General features: G+C 61.3%; 5 protein-coding genes across 25 annotated transcripts; 1 reads left to right on the forward strand and 4 right to left on the reverse strand.

The window, feature by feature from the left end:
• The first annotated feature begins 1,899 nt into the window (after nucleotides 1–1,899).
• On the forward strand, nucleotides 1,900–4,422 carry PPP1R14B (protein phosphatase 1 regulatory inhibitor subunit 14B). The gene is made up of 4 exons (XM_080817346.1): nucleotides 1,900–2,454; nucleotides 3,544–3,627; nucleotides 3,956–3,988; nucleotides 4,084–4,422. The coding sequence occupies exons 1-4, from the start codon at nucleotides 2,197–2,199 to the stop codon at nucleotides 4,150–4,152; spliced, it is 444 nt and encodes a 147-aa protein (XP_080673472.1). The 5' UTR covers nucleotides 1,900–2,196; the 3' UTR covers nucleotides 4,153–4,422.
• A 395-nt stretch (nucleotides 4,423–4,817) lies between these two features.
• FKBP2 (FKBP prolyl isomerase 2) lies at nucleotides 4,818–7,642 on the reverse strand (the record flags this gene model as incomplete). Of its 7 annotated transcripts, none has more annotated exons than XM_080817339.1 (6): nucleotides 4,818–4,967; nucleotides 5,058–5,093; nucleotides 5,455–5,501; nucleotides 5,623–5,735; nucleotides 6,069–6,237; nucleotides 7,493–7,642. In XM_080817339.1, the coding sequence occupies 6 exons, from the start codon at nucleotides 7,552–7,554 to the stop codon at nucleotides 4,906–4,908; spliced, it is 489 nt and encodes a 162-aa protein (XP_080673465.1). In that variant the 3' UTR covers nucleotides 4,818–4,905. The 7 variants fall into 7 exon arrangements, with proteins under 7 accessions (XP_080673465.1, XP_080673470.1, XP_080673467.1 ...); XM_080817344.1 differs by lacking the exon at nucleotides 7,493–7,642 and adding an exon at nucleotides 7,090–7,472; XM_080817341.1 differs by lacking the exon at nucleotides 7,493–7,642 and adding an exon at nucleotides 6,411–7,276.
• Nucleotides 7,643–9,864: 2,222 nt separating this feature from the next.
• Nucleotides 9,865–13,578, reverse strand: VEGFB (vascular endothelial growth factor B). Of its 3 annotated transcripts, none has more exons than XM_080817327.1 (7): nucleotides 13,271–13,578; nucleotides 12,657–12,699; nucleotides 11,929–12,125; nucleotides 11,624–11,697; nucleotides 11,376–11,411; nucleotides 10,899–11,033; nucleotides 9,865–10,297 (listed from the first exon to the last, which is right to left on the reverse strand). In XM_080817327.1, exons 1-7 carry the CDS (start codon nucleotides 13,328–13,330, stop codon nucleotides 10,276–10,278), a joined length of 567 nt encoding a protein of 188 aa, XP_080673453.1. In that variant the 5' UTR covers nucleotides 13,331–13,578; the 3' UTR covers nucleotides 9,865–10,275. The 3 variants fall into 3 exon arrangements, with proteins under 3 accessions (XP_080673453.1, XP_080673452.1, XP_080673454.1); XM_080817326.1 differs by having other exon boundaries at nucleotides 10,899–11,134; XM_080817328.1 differs by lacking the exon at nucleotides 11,376–11,411.
• Nucleotides 13,579–13,883: 305 nt separating this feature from the next.
• Nucleotides 13,884–17,714, reverse strand: DNAJC4 (DnaJ heat shock protein family (Hsp40) member C4). 8 transcript variants are annotated; one of them, XM_080817285.1, is made up of 7 exons: nucleotides 17,515–17,714; nucleotides 16,900–16,992; nucleotides 15,913–16,006; nucleotides 15,222–15,421; nucleotides 14,971–15,135; nucleotides 14,183–14,269; nucleotides 13,884–14,087 (listed from the first exon to the last, which is right to left on the reverse strand). In XM_080817285.1, the coding sequence occupies exons 2-7, from the start codon at nucleotides 16,974–16,976 to the stop codon at nucleotides 13,985–13,987; spliced, it is 726 nt and encodes a 241-aa protein (XP_080673411.1). In that variant the 5' UTR covers nucleotides 16,977–16,992; nucleotides 17,515–17,714; the 3' UTR covers nucleotides 13,884–13,984. The 8 variants fall into 8 exon arrangements, 6 of the variants coding, with proteins under 6 accessions (XP_080673411.1, XP_080673410.1, XP_080673413.1 ...); XM_080817284.1 differs by lacking the exon at nucleotides 17,515–17,714 and adding an exon at nucleotides 17,334–17,381; XM_080817287.1 differs by lacking the exon at nucleotides 17,515–17,714 and adding an exon at nucleotides 17,334–17,376 and having other exon boundaries at nucleotides 15,025–15,135.
• Nucleotides 17,585–20,628, reverse strand: NUDT22 (nudix hydrolase 22). 6 transcript variants are annotated; one of them, XM_080817271.1, is made up of 7 exons: nucleotides 20,540–20,598; nucleotides 19,759–20,256; nucleotides 19,350–19,448; nucleotides 18,546–18,643; nucleotides 18,321–18,414; nucleotides 17,955–18,012; nucleotides 17,585–17,816 (listed from the first exon to the last, which is right to left on the reverse strand). In XM_080817271.1, the coding sequence occupies exons 2-7, from the start codon at nucleotides 20,236–20,238 to the stop codon at nucleotides 17,716–17,718; spliced, it is 930 nt and encodes a 309-aa protein (XP_080673397.1). In that variant the 5' UTR covers nucleotides 20,239–20,256; nucleotides 20,540–20,598; the 3' UTR covers nucleotides 17,585–17,715. The 6 variants fall into 6 exon arrangements, with proteins under 6 accessions (XP_080673397.1, XP_080673400.1, XP_080673402.1 ...); XM_080817274.1 differs by having other exon boundaries at nucleotides 17,606–17,720; XM_080817276.1 differs by lacking the exons at nucleotides 17,585–17,816; nucleotides 20,540–20,598 and adding an exon at nucleotides 20,599–20,626 and having other exon boundaries at nucleotides 17,845–18,012; nucleotides 19,759–20,016; nucleotides 20,179–20,256.
• Nucleotides 20,629–20,660: the final 32 nt, after the last annotated feature.

The raw sequence follows: 20,660 nt of genomic DNA on the forward strand, positions 1-20,660 counted from the left end.
TCTTCCCACAGGCCAGGCGGGGAGCCAGAGGCCAGGCCAGGGATGGGGCTCCTGGTGGAAAGAATGGGTCTTGCCTGATCCGCAAGAGCAAGGGTCAGCCCTCCACGAGCTCCCCAGGCTGCCCCAGGCAGGTGGACGGGAAGATAAGGCCAGGAGAAGGGCTGGGGCGGGAGGAGACGGGAGCCTGCTCTACAGGCCCTGGGATGAGCCCTGAGAGCCTGCAGGGAGAAGCCCACTTTGCCCCTCCTGCAACACATACCATTCTCAGCCTCTGCATTCATTGTCTCTTCTTCCCAGCTACAGGGTAAGCTCAAAGTTCTGGCTTCGAGTTTGGCTGCAGCACCAGCTGTGTGACCCTGGGCCGGTCGCAGCCTCTCTCTGAGCCCTCCCTACTGCAGTGGGCTTCTCTGACGTCCAGGGAGAAGGTGTCTGCGAGAGGCTGGGACAGAACCACTCACTGGCCCTCAGATGCTGAGAATCAGCCTGGGACTGCGGACGGCGAACTTGCCACCCGTGGAAGCATCTCAGAGGGGCTGAGTTCACAAGCTCAGTTCACAAGCTGACTTCTGTGGTCCTGTCTTTGATCCTTCCACGTATTTTCTCACTGAATCTCGGGCACAGGCTTCTGAGGAAATGCTAGGCACAGAGAAAGCCATTCATTCTTTCATCCAGTCACGTGTTCAGCCAACAGTTACAAGTCTGACACCCGCGGCGCTGGGAGTTCAGCAAGAATCGGGTCATCGGCTCCATCCACGGGGGTCTGAAGCCCAGCCGGTCACTCCACGTTGGGCACCAGCAGTAAACAAGGGCCACACAGGTCTTGGCTCCACGGAGCACATAGTCTAGAAGTGGGAGACAGAGATGCCGTGAAGGAGAGAGACCATTCAGAGATAGGGGTGATCTCGTGGGGTGCGGAAATGAGATGCACGTTCTGTCGAGAGAGGTGGGCCAGGTAAGGAGCCTGTGAGAGCTGAAGGACAGACGTGCGGCAGGGCAACGATCTGTGGGAGAGCGAGTGAGGTGGCCTCAAGCTGGAGCCAACTGTGTGAAACCGACCGGAGGAACGCTTTTTATGGGTCAGCTGTTATTATCATTTTTATTATCGGGGATACCGTCTCCCTCATTTCCCGGCTCTTTACTCCTGAGTTCCCTCTTTGTACATACAGAGGTTGCGGGGAGGGGGGTGCGGTGAGGCGCGGCCGGCCGCGCCCTGTGGAAGCCAGCCGAACGAGGGCGCCCCAAACAAGTCCTGCGCTTCCCCGCCCTGGCCCCGCTGAGGGGGAGGGGCGGCCAGGCCGGCCAGACTCCGAGAACTACATTTCCCATAATTCCGTTCCCGCCGCCATCTTGGCCGGTGGGCGGTGGCAGTTTAGGGTCTAGCCCTCCAGGCCGTTCAGCCGGTTCCGCTCGCCCCTAACCTGGGCCTCCACCATGGGGGTTGCGTGTCCTCGCCCAGTAGGGCCTCTGGCGACCTGCGCAGCTCCTGTCCGCTTTCTCCGCCCCGCCACCCTTAGGAGTCTGGTCCACGTGTCGGTCTACGGCGGAGGAGGCTGCTTGCCTTCCTCTGGCCAAGGACCGGAGGACCCAGACCTTGGGGGCTCCCACGTCTCTTCTCCAGACCCCCGCCCTGCACATACTGCCCACACCCCTCCATTCCCAGATGACCCCTGTTTTTGCGTCAGTGAGGACAGAACACTAGGATCCCGGCAGGAGCCCAAATCCCGGCACCGGGCGCCTAAAACGCCAGGATTGAGGCGGGAAGGTTAAAAAGGATTATCAAACAGCCAGGCCCAAACCCCTGACGACTACACCCTCCCCCATACCCTGCCCGGGGGCGGGTGGGAGTGAGGGACCTGCAGAGAGACTGGCCCTTTAAGGGGGTGTGGTCGGGGGGCGGGGGAAGCGAGCGAGACAGAGAAAGCGGCTTCGGCGGCGGCGGCGGCTCGGGCGGCGGCCGCGGGGGACAAAGGGCGGGCGGATCGGCAGGGAGGGGGCGGGGCGCGGCCAGGCCAGGCCCGGGGGCTCCGCATGCTGCAGCTGCCCCCGGGCGCCCCTGCCGCCGCCCTCGCCGCCGAGCCGCGCGGAGCCGAGCCCGCAAGCTAACCCGAGCCAGCGGCCCGGAGCCAGCCGGCGGGCGTCCCGGAGGCGGCGGCGCAGGGAGGGGCCCGACGCGCGCACGTGGCCCCGGCGGCCGCCATGGCGGACAGCGGCCCCGCGGGGGGCGCGGCGTTGGCGGCCCCGGCCCCCGGACCAGGCGGTGGTGGCCCAGGGCCCCGCGTCTACTTCCAGAGCCCCCCTGGGGCTGCAGGCGAGGGCCCGGGCGGCGCGGACGACGAGGGCCCAGTGAGGCGCCAAGGGAAGGTCACGGTCAAGTACGACCGCAAGGAGCTACGGAAGCGCCTCAACCTGGAGGAGTGGATCCTAGAGCAGCTCACTCGCCTCTACGACTGCCAGGTGTGTACCCTACTCTGCGCTGACACCCTAAGATCGTTCCCTAGTAGGGCTGCTTGGGAACCCCACCTTGCGCCTGCCTGTCACCCGGAGTCAATGGGCGCTCCGCTTCCGCGCGCTCCCCTCCCTTTCTATACTCCCCGCCCCCAGTGTGTGCTCTTTCTTGTCTGACCTTAAGTCACTCCAGTCTTCTCCCTCGTGACTCTCGCATGTCCCTACTGTGGTCAAGCTTAGGGGTCTTCTAGAAGCCTCAAGGGATAGCCTGGGGCATGGGCAGGAGGCTAGCCTGGGCGGGCAGTGCAAGGAGACCTACCTGGTGCTTGCTAACCGTATCTGGTTAAAAGGCAAGAGCCTGGTGGGATTGTACAGGGTCTGGGCTGTTCTAATGGGCCAGCCTGCAGCTCCGTTTTGGTGTAGGAGCAAGTAGCCTTCCTCTGGGTTCTGGTTCTCCACCCCATGACTCCTTCCCTGCTCAAACGGTGACTCAGGCCCCTGGGGGGCAGGGTGGAGGAGTGGTCTTGCCCTGTGCTGCCTACCCTAGACCAGCCCTGGAATGCAGCTGGCTCAAGACTGGATAGACGCTTCCTGGGGGGGAGGGCTGGCGGGCACCCCCTCCCTCAGCAAAGCATAGGCTCTTTGTTTCCCCCTTACCAGGCCTGGGTCCTTCCCACTGACCCCTCACCCTTTACTTCCTCCCCACTCCTGGGAAGCTGTGACAGGTGTTTGGGGGAAGGGTAGGGGCTGTGAGGAGTTGAGACAGCTGGCCCCACCTGTGCGCTGACTTGGGTGGGGGGCGGGAAGTTGGAGCAACACATCTGCAGGGTTCTCAGCCCCGGGTCCGCCAGCCCTAGCTGTCTGGCCCTGTCTGGCACCCACGGTGCCCAACTGGCAGGGACAGGAAGCTCCCCCCCCCCATTGGGCATTTTGCCTTGGCACAGGCCTGATCTGTTTTCTTCCTCGGACAGCTGCCGCTGTCTGCTGGGCGAAGAAGGCTGGCTCATCCCGAGGTCGGGCAGGGGCCCCAGCCAGAGCTCACACCCTCTCTCCCAACTCAGGCCCTTGTCTCTCCCTCCTCCCCCACCCCCACCCCAGGAGGAGGAGATCCCAGAGTTGGAGATTGATGTGGACGAACTCCTGGACATGGAGAGTGATGATACCCGGGCTGCCAGGGTCAAGGTGAGAGAGGGGCGAGGAGAGACAGCAGGACTGTAGGTAGGGGAGATCAGAGAGGAAAGGGCTGCCTGGAGGCGCTGCCCCTTGGGTAAGCAAGGCTCTAGATTTAGGCCTTCTTTGGTGGTAGTCAATCAGCTCTGTCTGTGATGGTGAGCCTCGGCTTCTGCCTCCGTCAAATGGGGCGAATGGTGCTTGCCCAGCTGTTGAGTGGCTGTGGCATCATCTGTGCCTTGGGAGTGGCCCCAGTCCCTTGGAAGTGGGTACAGGTGAACTTTAGGTCCCTGTGTCTTAGAACTCACAGCTGTACTTAACCCCCACCATGCCCTCCTAGGAGCTGCTGGTTGACTGTTACAAACCCACTGAGGTAAGTAAGTGGTTTCCCTGGAGGCTGGGGTGAGAGGGGCCTGGGTTTCTGTCATCATGCGGTCCGGTCTCCCTAATGCCCTCCTTTCTGTTCAGGCCTTCATCTCTGGCCTGCTGGACAAGATCCGGGGCATGCAGAAGCTGAGCACACCCCAGAAGAAATAAGGGTCCTTGACCCCAGTGAATGGTGGCTCCCACAGGACAATCGCTGCCCCCCGACCTCGTAGCAACAGCAATACCCGGGGGGGCCCTGCAGCCAGGCCTGGTGCCATGAGCAGGGCTCCTCGTGCCCCTGGCCCAGGGGTCTCTTCCCTGCCCCCTCAGTTTTCCATTTTTGGGGTTTTTTATTGTTATTAAACTGATGGGACTTTTTGTGTTTTTATATTGACTCTGCGGCGCGGCCCTTTAATAAAGCTAGGATATGCCTTTGGTGCAGCTCACAGGCTCAGCTGGTCTCTTTTAGGGGGGACACACTGCTCCACGACTGGACTGCTGCCAGCTCGGTGTCTTCCCAGGTGACCGCAGGCCTTCCTGAGGGCCATGTAGCCATGGCAATAGCCCAGTGCTGGCTCCCAGACCAAGAGCTGGAAGTGGCTGGGGAACTGGGGGAAGTGGTGTTGCTGTTGGCAGGCAAGAACACTCCTTTTCCTCTGGGCCAGGGGCCACCGTGCCACCTAGGGCCTGGCCACTGTGATCCCCATGCCAGTGAGCCTACACACCCAAGGCAAGAAGATGGGTCGGTGGTGCCAAGGGGGAAGGCGTACTGGCTGAAGCTGTGGGTTTCTCAGTCTCTCGGGGCCCGCAAATACACACAGGCTCACTTCACAGACTTTAAGGGTTTTGTTTTTTGTATTTTTTTTTTTTTTTAAACAGTCTGGTCCCTGATGGGGGCCTCTCCACTGCCCCTCCCCAGTTTTGCTACAGTTCTGAGCGTCGCTCGATTTTGAGTAGCTCCACCTCGAACACAAGGGTTGCGCCGCCTGCAGGAGAGAAGAGGGGACAGAATGAGAATCAGGACCACAGGGAAACAAGATGGGTGCAGGACCCTGGGGGGCAGGGAGGTGTATTACCTGGAATCTTTGGGGGAGCTCCCCGCTCTCCGTACCCTGTCAAAGATGCACAAAGAAACAGTGAGGTGTAGCCGGGCCAAGGGAGAAGTGTGCCACAGACACCCAGCCTGAAGCCAGGCCTCTGCCCATCTCAACAAGAAAGCCAGAAATGGAGAAGGTGTAATGGAGACGGCAGGGGGCTGCAAAAGGTCGGGTAGGGGGCAGAGAGTGGGCTCCAGAATCAAGTGTCCCAGGGGTCTTGCCCTGTTCTCCCTACTGGGCATGGTTAGACTTGGAAGAGGCATGTGCCATAATGAATGGATGGGGTGGAGATCAATGCAGAGGCTGAACCAGACTTCACCCTTCCCCAGACACACACCCTAAACTCCCCTATTCAGGCTCAGGAAGGGCCTCTTACCCAACTCTGATGGGATCACCAGCTTCCGTTTTTCTCCCTCACACATCCTACAGGACAACACATGTTCAGCACAGGGCAAGCACCCAGGCTCCCTGCCCCCCACCCCATCCCCAGGGCTTGCCTCCCACAGTCAGCCTCATCGACCACACCCACGGCCCCCTGACTCACCCCAGCAGCCCCTGGTCCCAGCCCTTGATGACCTGGCCTGTGCCCAGGGAGAAGACAAAGGGCTGGTTCTGGGGCAGGCTGCTGTCAAACTCCGTCCCATCTTCCAGCTTCCCCTGTGGGACCATGGGAAGGCCAGTGAAGAGGAGGGTCCACTCTGAGATACCTCCCTACCCAGCTGCTCTCCCCAAGCTGGCTCCCCATTGGCAGCCATAGCCCTAGAAGGGGACAGAGCCTTGGGTGGGCAGCTCATAGGACACTGTCGCTGTTTGCTGGTGCCAACCTGGGGATCAGGCAATGAACAGCAGGGGAGAACTATGGAAACTATGTAAAAGGGAGAGGGGACTTGCCCAAGGTCACCCACCTTATAGGCTGAGGGATCTGGCTTCCAAGTCCTCTCAGGTCCCCAGAAGCCCCACCCACGCCAAATGACCCACTCCCTCACCCACCGTGTAGTGCATGTGCAGGACGTCCCCCTTGCGCGATTTGATGGGACAGTGGTCCACCCGCTTCTTGACCCCGATCTGCAGCTTCCGTTTGCCCTCCGCCCCCGCAGCAGTGGCCAGGGCGCTCAGGCAGATGGACAGTACTGTCAGGACCCAGCTCAGCCTCATGTCTCTGCGGGGACAGACCCCGACCGACCGACCAACCGACCGGGGGGTAGGGCGGGGAAGGCATGGAATAGGGGCAGGTACCAGAAGAATTCCACCCCCACCGTACCTTGCCTACCCCTGGGGATCCCCTTGTCCCGGGTCACCGCCCCCTCCCCCGGGCTTCGCGGCCACACTTACCAGTCCAGTGAGAAGGGGGCTTGCCCGAGGACCCCAGCAGCGGGGGGAGGGGGTCAGGGGAGGCCACAGCAGCCAGGGCCCCGCCCCTTTGCTCACCCCCAGCCCTTCCTTCCCTCCCGGTCCCCAGCTCCACTCTTTAATTCCCACCCGTCCCTTTACGCAAAGTCCAGACCCTATCTGGCTGTCCAGCAGTTGCCTCGACAGGGCGACCCCATTCACGCCACACCCAGTTGCCCCCCGCCCAGGACACCCACACTTCTGCGGCCGCTGCAGGGGGCCTGCCCCGAGGGACCCACACATCGCCGCTGGATGGTTCCGGGGAGCCCCGATCCTCCGGAGGAACCCCCCAGGCCGGGCCTGTGCCTCCGCCAGGGGCGCCGCCCCAGCTCTGAGCCCTCGGGGGCCTGCGGGGTACCCAGACTGGTCCCGTGTCGGGTGGCCGCCGAGCCCGCTCCACCCACACCACTTCTCCTGGGGGAGTTCTCGGCCTACCGCGTCCCCAGGCCCGGCCCCCACGGAGGCCGCCCCCGCGTGGACGCCCCGGGCCATTACCTGGGCCTACCCCTTCGCTTGACTCCTTGACCCCACCCTTTAGAGGACGTAGTTCCGCCCCCTGCTCTGGAGCCCCGCCCTCGACAGAACCAGACCCCTTCTCCCGAACGGTAGCCACGCCACTCACCGGCTGAAGGCCCGCCCCCAGCGCCTGAGCTCCGTCCCTTTCGGTCTCTACACCCGAGGCTCCGCCTTCCGCCTGTTCCAGCTCCTCCTCCAAAGACCAGGCTCCGCCCCCCACCTGTCCTAGCTCCGCCCCCAGCCCCGGAGTTCCGCCTTCTACTGGAACCAGCTCAGAGGTTCCACCCGTCTCTGTTCCACGTCCCGCCCCGACTCCCGGGGCTCCGCCCCGTGCGGCGTGAGAACCCTCCCCCTGCGGCATCCCCAGACAGCTCCGACCCCAACTCCCAATTTCCTCCTAACCTATCCCTCGTTGACGCTCGGAGCCCCGGCCCGCTCCTGCCCGGCCTGATCCAGCCTGCCCCCTTGCACCCCGGCTCCCCCCAGCCCGGGCTGTGGCCCCCGCTCACCTCCTCGCCGCGCCCCCGGAGTCAACCCCAGTCGTGCTGCTGCCTCTGCGCAGGCGCGTCATCGTCGCTACCCGGCCCGGCCACGCCGCCCGCCCTCATTGGACTGTGCGAAACCCGCTGCCACACGCCCGGTGGGGCGGCCTTTCCCCCAGCCCCGCCCCCGCGCCACCACGTGATGACGCGCTGCTTCCGGTGGCTGGGTAGTCGGTAAGGTTAGGTGAAAGTTACTTCCTAAAGTGCCTTAGGCACTTCCGGTCGAGGTGAAATTGAGGTCAGGCGGACGGGGCTTCCCGGAGGTGGGGGGGTCTTGAGACGCCATTTTATTTCATCCCCAGGTTCTCCCAAGCGTTCCGGTTTGTTCCTGGGCCTCTTCGTGACCCCACATCTCCAGTTCGTTGCAGTGGAAAGAGCCTAGGGTTCAGAGTTGGGTTTGAATTTGGGATCTGCCGTTCATTGACTGGCAATGTGACCTTGAGCGAGTTCCTGGGCCTGGTAGGATCTAGAGTCTCTGTACCGCGGACTTGGCAGCACCCACCTGACAGGGCCACTGTGGGATTGCGGCCATGAGGGGATCCACCAGGCCCTGGCCCACGCACGGCTCATGCTCTCCCTTTGCTCCGCGCTGGCCTCCAAGCCTGCCTCTGCCTGCCACGCACTGACCACTGAGTCATGACGGCAGTGGTCTTGGTTGGGCCTGTTCCCCCAACCAGACTGGTATTTTCAGTTGCCCCAGCACCCAGCAGTGCGTGGTCAACATCTCTCAGTTGAAGTAATGAACTTGTAGTTGGGAGGCAATGAAACTTAAACCGAGCGTTAGAGACAACTAGCTGGAGGTCACACCCCCAGGTCGATCAGCCTCTCTGATCCTGTTCATCAATTTAAAAAGGAAGCTAGGGGGGCGCCTGGGTGGCTCAGTGGGTTAAAGCCTCTGCCTTCTGCTCAGGTCATGATCCCAGGGTCCTGGGATCAAGCCCCGCATCAGGCTCTCTGCTCAGCAGGGAGCCTGCTTCCCTTCCTTTCTCTCTGCCTGCCTCTCTGCCTACTTGTGATCTCTGTCTGTCAAATAAATAAATAAAATCCTTAAAAAAAAAAAAAAGGAAGCTGGGGCGCCTGGGTGGCTCAGTGTTTAAAGCCTCTGCCTTCAGCTCAGGTCATGGTCCCAGGGTCCTGGGATCAAGCACGGCGTTGGGCTCTCCGCACAGCGGGGAGCCTGCTTCCTCCTCTCTCTCCCTGCCTGCCTCTCTGCCTACTTGTGATCTCTGTCTGTCAAATAAATAAAATCTTAAAAAAAAAAAAAAGGGAAGCTAATCAGCGGCGCCAACCTTAGAATTGAGGACAAAGGGAGGGGGCGCATACGAAGCACTGTGTGTGTCCAGCACTGAGTGGGCTGGGAGGGAGCCGCTCTTGGGTCCCTAGCCCTCAGCTGTCTCACTTCCGTTGAGTTATGGCATTTTCAGTGACAGCATAGCTGAGAAAAATGATTTGAAATTGGTAGTCACAGGAATTGTCTCTTCTGGTTGAACCCCACTTCTGCCTTGGGCCCAACAAGATCACTACCTTGCCCTCCAATCTCACACCTCAGAGAAGGCCTCCATTAGGGTAACCGCTTAGGATTAACCTCTGCCCCTGAATGTCCTCTCTCAGCAAGGCAAAGCATTGGGTCCCCAAGGTTGGCCTTTGGTTCCCCGCACCCCGCTCCCCCGAGCTCCACCCCAGGAACACTGGAGGCTGCAGGAAGAGGGCTGGGCGCTGAGCTTAGGCTGGGTCAGACAAAAGTCAGGAGAGTCCCAAGCAGGGGCTGGTGAGGGGAGCCCAAGGGGAAGGGAGGTGAAGGTGGAGAAAACCATGTGGTTGGGGTGAGGGGACCTATCTCCCAAACCGAGCCCACCAGCCACGGCCCTTTCGTACTTCCCTTTCAGGGAGGTGGGGACAGGGCAGTGCGTGACTTTAGAATTAAGCTAGAGGAAGTAGGTTACATATAGAGTGCTGCCCAGACCTTCCTGGAGCCCAAGGATGGGGGCCAGACCGCTCATCCATTCCCTCCAAGTGCAAGCTGAGGCTCAGAGAGGCGACAGTGACAACCAAGATCATTCCACAGATCTGGTTCCCATGTCAAGCTCACGGGCCACAGCAGGCCATCTCCTTCCAGAAAGGAGCCTCCGTGTTGAGCAGGAGGGACAGGGCCCAGATGTGACAAGAGGACTACAAAGAATACACACTTCGGCTCTGTGACCCGGTGGGGGACCTCAGGCCTCACTTCCTCCATCACACAAGGGAGTCAGACCAGCTCTGGCTAGAGGAGGCAGTGTGACGCAGAATGCCTGAATCCCCCAGCCAGGACAGTGACAAACAGGGACACAGGCAGGGATAGCTCCTTCCATCTCTTTTATCAGGCTTGGGGGTCACAGTTCTCAGACCGAAGCCCAATTCCCAGTATGTGCGGAGGATCGGTGTCTTCTTAGGGAGGGGACGGAGCCAGCTGTAAGACGCTCACTTGTACATGGTGGTCGCACACTGAGGTGGGACCCCTTCTCTCTCGAGTTAGTCCGGGACCCCTGGTGCTGCCTGCACCTCTCCTCGCCCAGCTGCCCACCCTGTTGGATGGCAGCCTTGGAGAGACCTGGGACAGCTGGGAAGTCCTCTGAGAGGCCCAGGGCCTGGAGCAGCTTCTGCCCGCATGGAGGTCTTGCGATCGGGCTCTTCTCAACAGACTGCCCTCTTGTCCCCCTCTGGGAGGGGGGGTGGCCTGTGAGGGCAAGTGGCTGAGTCTGAAAAGCAACGTGTCACCTTCGCAGCTTCCGGCACCTGAGGGAGGGAGGAAGGGGTCTGTTCACACAGGCACAGCTCGGCCTCTGCTTTTCTACATTCACCTCTTTGTTACCTTCTGTGAACCCCATTCTCTACCACTCCTGGGGAGCCCCAACTGGCCTGCCCACATGATGCCACCCCATGGCCTCATTGTGGAAGGGAGGAGTGGCTGAGAAGCACCTCAGACAAGCGTGGACAAGGATTCCACAGTGTCCCTTGGCCTCTCACAGTGACCCGAAGGTGGGACAGATGTCTCCCACGGAGGCTTTTAGGAGGGCCCAGAGCTTCACCAAGTGGAGAGCCATCTGTCTCGTCTTGACTGCAGGCCGGGGTTACCTTTCGGCCTCTCTGACCTCTGGGAGACCATGTCAGGTGCCCCCTAACCTCAACCCTTGACCTCTGCTGGCCTCACATATCCTCAAGTCCACCTCCCCCATGAGAACGTGAACTCTGTTTACACTGATCGCGGTGCCCGCGGATGCTTGGTAAATGTTTGTTCGGCACATTCAGCACATTCCCGTTCCCTGGAGGGCTCACCCCGCACCGGCTCCCGGGGCCCCGTAGCCTTCCCAAATAGATGCCACCCGCAGCTCCTCACCTGCAGGTGTCTGGGTTGAGCTCTAGGCCCCGCCCTTGGCAACGGAGGAGGCTGCGGCGTCGGCAGCGACAGCGGCAGGTCCTGGGGTCAGGGCGCTGGCGGCGCTGGGTGCAGCGTGGGCAGTGGGGCCTGGGGCTGGAGTGGGATGGGTGATGTCAGCTGGGGAGGGTGCTCCAGGGGCAGAGTCCCAGCCCGGAATGGAGCGGGGCTGGGGGCGGTGGTGGGGAGTGGAAGCCCTAGGAGGAGAAGCAACGTGTCTGGGGCGGACAAGAAAAGTCTTCCCAGGAGCTGGCGCTGGGCCAGAGCGCACAGACTCGGGAAACAGAGGAGAAGGGGATGGGGAGGGGGGCACGGTGGGAGGAGAAAGAAGGGACAGGACTGCAGCTTCCTGACACACTCACACCCCCACCCATCCACACATTTCATCCTGGCTGCTGGGCCTGGGCTCCCCTCCCAGTGAGAGCCCAAGAGACTCACCTGTCTGGCTTCAGAGCACTCTCTCTCTTTTTTGGTCTGAAAAGTAAGAGGGACAGACAGCGACGAGGAGGAGGAAGAGGATCAGAAAAGCCAAGCCTCCTACTCTCTTACTCCAGGTCCCAGGCCTACCCCGGTCTGAGTCCTGGCAATCTGGTCCCCACTGTGGAGTACCACCATGTGCGCCACCACACCCCCCCAACCCCGGGAGCCCCGTCTCTGTGAGCTCAGAGGAGGGGCCTGGCTGGCACCTGCATTCACATTGGCTGTGTTCTTCCAGGGACATCTCGCCCAGCTGACTGCTCGGGTAACGGATCATGAGGATCTGTGTTCCAGAGATGGAGGAGAGACAGTGTGAGAGACAACGAGAGAGAGAGACAGGGGAAGGGAATGCTCCACGGGCTGCAGGGAGAAGAGCTCGCCCACCAGCCACGGCTCTGGCCATTGCCCCCCCACCCCTTGTACCACCACCACCCCCCCGCCCCGCTCACCGTCGCTCCACCACCCCCAGCACCAGCCTCCACCCCTGCTGGGCATACTGCACTGGCCCCAGCACCTGCATTCGGACTTGGTGCTGCCCAGTGGGCACGCACTCCAGGCCGTCGTCAGGGCAGCAGCCGCCGCAGCGCTGCACGGTCACACAGCTGGGCACCAGTTGCTTGGCCACGGTGCCCATGAGCTCCACGGTCAGGGGCACCACCACCTCCCGCGGCTGGCAGGTGGCACGGGTATACACATCTATCCAGGACACCACTGGGGGCAGATACGCAAGGGTTAAAACCCCTCTGGGGTTCCTGCAGCTCCTCCCTGGTTCCTGTCTCCCCCCCCACCCCTAGCAGCTATTCTCCCTAATTCCTGTGTCACAGCCCCCTCCACGGGCCCTCTCTCTGCCCTCACAACCTGCCTTCCCCTGCCTAGGAACCCAGGAATCCCACTGCTTCCACTTCCTCTTATGGGCAGAAGAAGAGTTTGTGTCTTGGAGAGTGGCTGGGATCACACAACGTGATGGACAGACCTCCTCAGTGCAGGAGTTACTGTTTCTTTCTTTCTTTCTTTCTTTTTTTTTTAGTAAGATTTTATTTATTTGACAGAGATCCCAAGTAGGCAAAGAGGCAAGGGGGGAGAGAGAGAGAGAGAGAGAGAGAGGAGGAAGCAGGCTTCCCGCTGAGCAGAGAGCCAGATGCGGGGCTGGATCCCAGGACCCTGGGATCACGACCTGAGCGGAAGGCAGAGGCTTTAACCCACTGAGCCACCCAGGTGCCCCGGAGTTACTGTTTCTATTACCTTTCTTCTGGTGGCCGAGGGCATCAGGCTGGGACACAGGGCCCTGTAGGAGAGAAGGGACCTGGACCCAAGGTGCACTCAAGGAAGGGCTAGCCCTGTGGCTGTCCCCAGGGCTCTGCCCTTGCCATCAAAAGGCTTCAACTGATCTGTGACATTTTTCCAGAATGCTCTGCTCCTAGGGTCACTCTAGCTTAACCTGTCCTCTCCTGGCCACCTGAGACCCTCCCCCGCCAGGCTGCGACGGTGGTGGCGGCAGCGGTGGCATCCAATCTCCAAGCCTGGTGGCCCCGCTGATTCGGAGGCGGCAGGTCCGGAGGGGGCACAGTGGGCACCGAACCAAGTCCTACGGGCACCGAGCGGCTCCGCCCCCGGCCGAGCCCAGGGGACGGGGTGGGGCAGGGGAGTGGCCCGGGGCTGGGTTGGCGGGCCCGCGGGCCGGCGGGCCAGCGGGGAGGGACTCCTCCCGGGGGATGCCCTGGACGGATCCCCGCCACGCCCCGGTCCGCAGCCCGACCCCGCGGATCCCCGAGGCAGAGGCCGCTCCGCGTCTCCCCATTTCCGCCAACCTTGAGAGAGGGCACGGCGGGCGGTTGGGATGTTGGGGACGCACGTACCTGGGCGGGGGCCAGCTGCAGGAGCGCAGCGAGCAGCAGGCGGCGGAGCAGAGGGCTCATGGTGCCCGCGGGGGCCGCGCGCCAGGGGCGCCCGCATCGCCCTAGCCCGGTGGCGCGGGGGGCGGCGGCAGCCAGAGCCCCATGGCGCGGGCCCGGGCGCGCCGGGCGGGGGCCGGGCGCGGGGGACAGCTCCTCCGCGGCCCCCTCCCGAGCCCTGAGCGCAGGCAGCGCAGCGCAGCGCAGCGGCGGCGGCCGGAGGAGCCTGGCGGGCGGGCGGCCGGTGGCGGCGGGCGGCGGGGACGGCGGGGACGGCGGGGACGGCGGGGGCGGCGGGGGGCCGGGCCCGGGCTGGCGGGCGGGCGGCTCATGTGACCCAGACACGCGCTCCCCACCGGGCCGCGGGCCGGGGGCGGGGCGGGGGAGGGGGGGCGAGGCCGCCGCGGGGACCCGCCCCCTCCACACACCCCCCTCCCGCCGCAGCAGGGGAAAGGGGACGCGCCGCCCAGGGGGCCGGGCTCCCGGGTCGCCGCCGCCAGGACCCGGAGGGCGGGGTGCGGTTCTCCCGGCGAGGCCCCGGGAGGGGGCCGCTGGGCCTGAAGCAAGGAGCCGGACTCGAGCTCTGAGAAGCACTTTATTGCACGCGTTTCGAGGGGTGGCAAGTCCCGCGGGGTAGCAAGGAGGGAACAACCGGCAGCCCGCGTCCAAGTGAGGCGCTCACGGCCGGGTGCCTGTGTCGGGAGGCGCGATCCCTGGGCCTCCAGGTGGGGGCTGCAGCTGCTGCCCCTGCAGTTTCTCCTGGAGCCTGGCTCTGTTGGCCCTGCAGGGGAGAGCACCTGAGTGGTCAGGACAGAGCATCCCAGAGGGTGGTGCCAGGACAGTGAAGGGAGAGGGCAGGACGGAGCTGGGACAGACCTGGCCCGCGCCCGTGTGTCATTGTAGATGGCTGTGATGACCCGATCCTTTTCATCCATGAAGCTCCGGTGTATCTGCTCCAGCTTCCTGCAAGGGGGTTACAATTAACCCCAATCCCTGCGGCCCCCCAAATCCACCCCCACGCCATCCAGGCCGCTCTAGGGTCCCCTCATTCATGAGGACCTCAGGCCAACTGCCTGTGCTAGGTGGGCAGAGGGGCCCAGAAGGGTCGCGGCTTATCCAGGGTCCACTGGTGACCCAGGTCCCTGGCTGCCCTGTTGAAGGGGGTGATAGCTCCGAACATCAGGGTGTTCCTCCTCGCAGGAGACTAGAAAGGGTGCACATGTCATTCCACCACTGAGCTAGGCAGGCTGCTGGCTGTGGGCATCAGCCCTTAGGTATCTTTGTTGTAGAACCTTGGTACCCACGGCATGCATAAAAGAGTGGCAGGGAGACAGCCGATTGCCCAACAAGTGAGGACAGTTGCCGGTGAGGCCCAGTTACAACATATTTCCTTCTTGTGCGTGATCTTGCTTGACTCCAGCACGCCCTGGCAGCAGCACCAAAGATTTACCTTCAAATGCCAAAAAAACTGAAAATGACATTAGCCTTTAGTGGGAGCAGAGCTGCCTTTGCCCAGGAGATGATGCTCAGGAGACCTACTTCGTGCCATTCTTAGCCGGAGAGACACAAAAGTGCAGGCCCCAGAGGCGGTGTGGATGTATGACTGACCACACTGGGCTCCCCCCACCCTCCGCCCTCTGCCCAGGGGGAAGGCAGGGAGGCACCTGAAGGCGACATAGTGCAGGCCCATGCCCGCCAGCATGATCAGGAGGCAGTACCCTAGAACCCGCTGGTTGTGTTTGTGCTGCTGCTTCCTCGACTCTGGTCCCTGAGGCCTCACACCAGGAAACTGGGCCCAATACTGGGCATTGGGGGGTTCCCAGGAGTCGCTGGGAGGGAGGAGAAAGGAAGTGTGGGATGAGGCTCCCTAGGAGATTTGGTGGGGTGGGGCAAGCGAAGGGCAGGACGACTGTACCTGTGTGCCTGATACTTGGATGCCTGATGAGCAGACCTGGCATGGGCCGAGGTTGCTGGAGGCTTTGGAGGACTTGCGGAGGACAGCTGGTGATCGTAGCTTCGGCGGCTCTGCTCTCGACTGAGCACTTGGTATGCTTCACTGAGCTCCACAAAGCGGCTGTGCAGGGCTGGATTCCCAGGGTCCCGGTCAGGGTGCAGCTGGGGTGGGACAGGATTCCCGTCAGCTCTCTTTCCATGTCCCTTCACAGAACCCAGCCCAGTAATGTCCATCTACAAAGGCTCAAACCATCCCCAGAGGCCCTGCCTGGCCAGTAATCCTCCCTCTCAGGGCTGCCCACCCTTCTAGAAGGCCAGAGAGTCAGGAAGCACAGACTCCTGCCCCCTCCCCTGTTCAAGCCCTCCCCACCTGCTGCCTGGCTCTCACTATATGCCCTGGTCCAGGCTTTCTCAAGAGCAGGCAGTTCAAAAGAACCACGTCCAGCCCATCACACAGAATCCTTGGCGCCTGCCCCCAACCTTTCCTCCCAACTGGCCAGACCTCTGCCCTGGGGGGCAACTCCCACTCTCTGCATGCTGAAGGATGTGGCACCATCCAGACTGAGCCACTCAACTCCACTCCTGGGAATCTGAAATGTACCTTATCCAGCTCAGACTGACCATCCCTCCTCCCCACCTAGGATCACTGGTACCTCTTTGGACTTGGAGAAGAAAGCTCGTTTAACTTCTTCAGTGCTGGCACTAGGATGCACCCCTAACAGTTCATAGTAGTTCCTGGGGCCAGACCTGTGGAGATAGGCCAGAAACTGCAGGGGCTATGGAAACACAGAGGATATTCCTCCCCTCGCCCTCCCAGCCACCCCCCCGCCCCCGTCACCACACTCCTCAACTCAGAAACCAGGAGGTTAAAAAAAAAAAGAAAGAAGAAGGAAGGAAAGAGAGAGGAAGAAAGAGAAAGAAAGAAAGACAAACAGGAAAAGAAAGAAAAAGAAGAAAGGACGGAAGAAAGAAAGAGGAGAAAGGAAGGAAGGAAGGAAGGAAGGAAGGAAGGAAGGAAAAGAAGAACAGAAAGAAAAAGAAAGGAAGGAAGGAACCAGGATGTAAGGAAGCTGAGGCCAAGGGAGCTCCACCTGCAAATCATCCCTCCCTTTTTGAGCATTTCAGGTACGGTGCAGATCAGAACATCTCAGTGTGTAGCCCTCAGATCCCTTGCGTCAACACCCAGAAAGCTTGTTTAAAAAAAAAAAGCAAAAGCAAAAAAAAAAAAAAAAAAAAAAACCAAAACCAGATTCCTGCGCATCAGACTCTCCAGAACCAGGCCCAGGAATCTGCATATTTGTAAGCCACACCCCCACCCCACCCCACCCCCGTCCACCGAGTTGCACAGTGATGCTTGATGACCACTACAGTCATGAAAAGAGCACTGAGTTTGGCTTGGACTCAAACTCTACTTCTGCCACTTAACTCGCTGTATGATCTTGGGGGTCGTCCCTTAATCTTTGATCTCGTGTCCTCAGTCGTGAAGGTGAGGGTTACCTGAAACAAGCCTGTAAGGCACCTGACACAGAGTACAGAGATCACAACTATCGTAGTGCCTAGGTCCAGGCCTGGAGCTGGGGAGGCCCTCCTCAATGAAAACCCACTGAATGATGGGGGCCCGCCCCCTGCCCCCGACTCACCGCTGCCCGGAGGCCGCTGAGAAGAGCCGGGTGGCAGGGCTGCGGTGCCAGGACCGGCACAGGCACAGGGACAGCATGGCGACAGGCCGGCGGCTGGTGAAAGGAGGCCACAAAGAGGAGTGCATCGGGACCAGGATGGGACACTTCAAGCACTCCGGGGCCAAAGGGAAGGGCCTGGCCCCGTTTACTTGCGAAGGCAAACTGAAGCTGCCTTGGGGAACCCAGGGGCGGCGGGGCCTCCTTTCCTCAGGACCAGACCCCAGTGTCCTGGACCTGCCCCTGCCTCTGACCCGGGCTTCCGGAGCCCGTCCCCACACTGGCCTCGGTGTCCGGGACCAGCTGTCCCGGACGCCGGGACCCCCTCCCCACCCTGGGAGCCTTGGGGTGGGCGGGTGAAGGAGGGGCCCGCCACGCCCCGCCCCCGTAGCGCTCACAGATTCCGCGGCCGCCTATTCCTGCCCCTGTGCGGACCCCGCCCCCGCGTTCTCATTGGCTTAGACACCGAGGCCCCGCCCACAGAACCCGAAGGTCCGGACGTACGTCAAAGGCCACACCCCGCACACCCATTGGCTTTTGGCGCCGCGAGTCCACCCAACGAGGTCGAGGCCCGCGGACCTGCGGAAAGACAACGGGCGCCCGTCGGCGAAGCGGGAGGGACGTTGCCTGCCCTCGCTGAGGCCTTCGACTCCGCTTCCGTTGCTCTGTCCCGGGAATATGGCTGTTACTCTGCTCTGCAGCAAGACAGCTTTCGAAAAGCAGCTTCCACCCCATAGGAGGCCCGGACCCTCACCACGGCCTGGCAAGGGGGCTTCGTCCTCATTCTAGTTTGCAGAGGGGAGAACGGAGGCTGGGTTTTTGTTGTTTCCCGACGCTCGTCCTGCCTCTCCGCCACCCAGGTCTCTCCCAGCGGTCCATCTCTGTCTCACAGAAACAGCAGATGCCAATGGAATCCAAGAATAAAGCCCTTTATTGTCTTCAAAGTCGTGCTAGGGTTGGGGGCCCTCGGGCGACTCAGCTGGGGCTTCCCCGGACTTGGTTGTAGAGGAAAATAGCACCTTTAGCCGACGGGCAGAGCTCAGTCCACATTTCGGTCTCCTGCAACCTCCGTACCCTCTGTGGGGAGAGAGTAAGACCCCCTACATCCAGCCCTCAGGCCTCTTGCGGGAGCTGTGCCCCAGCGTTCCCAACCCTCTGCACTTCACCGTCTCTAGAGAGACATGTTAAGGAGGCTGAAGAGGTTCCTGGGCCTCTCTTGGACTGAGGGCATCCCCAAAGAGGCCTTGTGGCTCTGGAGGAAAGCTCTAAGAGATTTCACAGCCCCATCTGACCCAGCCCCGGGGAGACAGACATGTATCACCTGGCCTGTGCCAAGCTCAACACCAGCTCTTTGTCCAAGCAGGACACACTTTGCCATTTCACACCTGTGTCTCCACAAAGATGATTCCCGTAGACTCGTGGGCCTCAGCTCCCCCACCCATGTAGTACTTCTTCACCTGCTCAGAAGTCAGGTTGCACCTGGAAGAGGACAGGAGAGTGGCTTGGGGAGTGTCCAGTCCCTGGAGGGCCCCTGGGAAACCCCAGCTGCCTCAGCCATTCCCCTGGACCACCCACCTACCCCAGAACCCTGTACCCCAGAGCCCACTCACTGGACGTAGAACTCAGCACTGGCGCGGCCGGCACTGGTCTCATTGCGGGCAATGCCCAACAGCAGTGGCTGGCTCAGGGTGGACAGTGGCACGTTCACCTGGGACAGGGGGTCCACCCGTCAGTGCCCACCACCCACATCCCTGCCTGTCTCAATGAAGAACATTATCCTTGCACAGCATTTTACAGTTAGTAGTTCAAGTGCCCAGAATCACAAAATGTCAGATCTTAGGCATGTTCATATTACAGATGGGAAAGGAGAACTCAAGAAACTAAACATTTTGCCCAGGGTCACCCAAGGGAAGTCAGGAGTAACTGGGACTCTCATTAACTCCTCTTTTCAACACACGGCGCAGGGTGGGGTGGGGAGTGGAGTAAGCAAGACATTTATCATTGTTCCCTTTTTTTTTCAGTCTTTTTAAAAAAATTTTTAAAGGTTTTATTTGAGAGACAGCGAGAGCACAAGAACGGCAGAGGGACAGAGGGAGAAGCAGATTCCCCACTGGGCAGGGAGCCCAATGCAGGGCTCGATCCCAGGATCCTGGGATCATGACCTGAGCCAAAGGCAGATGCTTAACCAACGAAGCCACCCAAGCACCCCTCTTGTTCCCATTTTAAAGAAGAAGAGCTTGAGGCACACAGATATGAGGCCTAGAATTCCACTCCACTTGTGCCTAACTGCAAAGCCAAGCTCTTCCCCCAAGACCAGATGCCTGCAGACCCTCCTGCCAGCCCATACCTGGGGAATTCTGGCATGTTCTACCCCCTCCCTTCTTGCCCACCTGTCTGGGCCACCCCACACTCACCTCATCACAGATCTCCTGGAGGACGCTGGAGAAGAGCTCATGCACCACCAGCTCCCCAGGGAGGTTCTCGTGCAGGGGACTGTCACCAGGGCACACGGCCTGGGAGAGGTCAGGTTCAGACCCTGTTCTCCATGTCTTCCCTCCCTGCCTCCCGCATATTTGCTGGCCCTTAGGGCCTGGCTATGCACAGAGTAAGAGTCTTGGTGATCCCCTGACCCAGGCCCACATTTCCACATGGACAACCAGAGATCTGGCCAGTCCTCTGTTCCCCACCCCTCACCCCACGCCCCCCATCATCCCCTAGTTTCCCACCCAGATAAGCACCAGGCCACCCTCCCCCCCCCTTAAGGGATGAGGAAAACAAAGCCTTTTGTGTCTTTGTGCCTTTGCACCCAGCCTGGCATCTCACCTGAGGCTCAGGGTGCCCCCCAGGCACATCCACCAGCCCGGGGGCCTCGGCCACTTGCCGAGAGCGACGCAGGAAGACAAAGAAGTCATCTGCTGTGGTCAGCATGGCGCCAACCCCCAGCGGGTCTGCCAGGTAGGCTTGCTTGTCACCCCAGTCAGTAGCCCCCTGCTGTTGCAGCTGGCCTGCTGAGCCAGCCCAGTTAGTGCCCAGGAAGTCTCGGTAGGAAGTCAGGCCCAGGCGCAGGAGCAGTTGTGGTCCCTGTGAGCCAGTGGGGGCCAAGATGGCTGAGTGCAGGCGGAATTTGGGGGCGTCAAAGAGCCAGGGCTGAGCCTGTAGCCGGCTCTCCCAGATGGCAGCGATGGCCTCGTCCCCTCCTGGCAGTGGGCGGCGGTCATGGTCTGGGCTCAGCTCAGCCCTTACCTGCTCCTCTGGCAGCCCACCTGGGGGGCACCGCAGCAGCAAAGACACCTCAGGGTCCATGATCTGGACAGGGCCACTCTGGGGGAAGGACACAGCCGGGACTGTCACCCCGACAGCCCCACAGCGACCCTTGGGCCAAGCAGCTGGCCCCCTGGGCCACAGACCTCCTTAGGGTTCCCCCAGCCCTTCTGATCCCCTCTGACCTCTCCCTGGGCAGGAGAGTGTCTTATCCCAGCAAGAGCCCCGAGATTCCTTCTGCCAGACATCCCTGGGACTCCCGCGCATCTCTACCACCCAGAGGTCCTGAGTCCAGTCACCCATTTATCCCCATTTCTCCCAATCCCAGGGTCCTGCCACCAACCCCTGGGGCGCCGAGAGCCCTCGCAAGATCCGGAAGCTCAAGGCTCCAGAAGCACTCACCGAACTACGCGGCCCGCAGGCCCCGCCCCTTTCCCCGAAGCGGAAGTGCCCTTCCCCTTCTT

This window comes from Martes martes, assembly GCF_963455335.1.
Source record: "Martes martes genome assembly, chromosome: 10".
Classification (NCBI taxonomy): Eukaryota; Metazoa; Chordata; class Mammalia; order Carnivora; family Mustelidae; genus Martes; species Martes martes.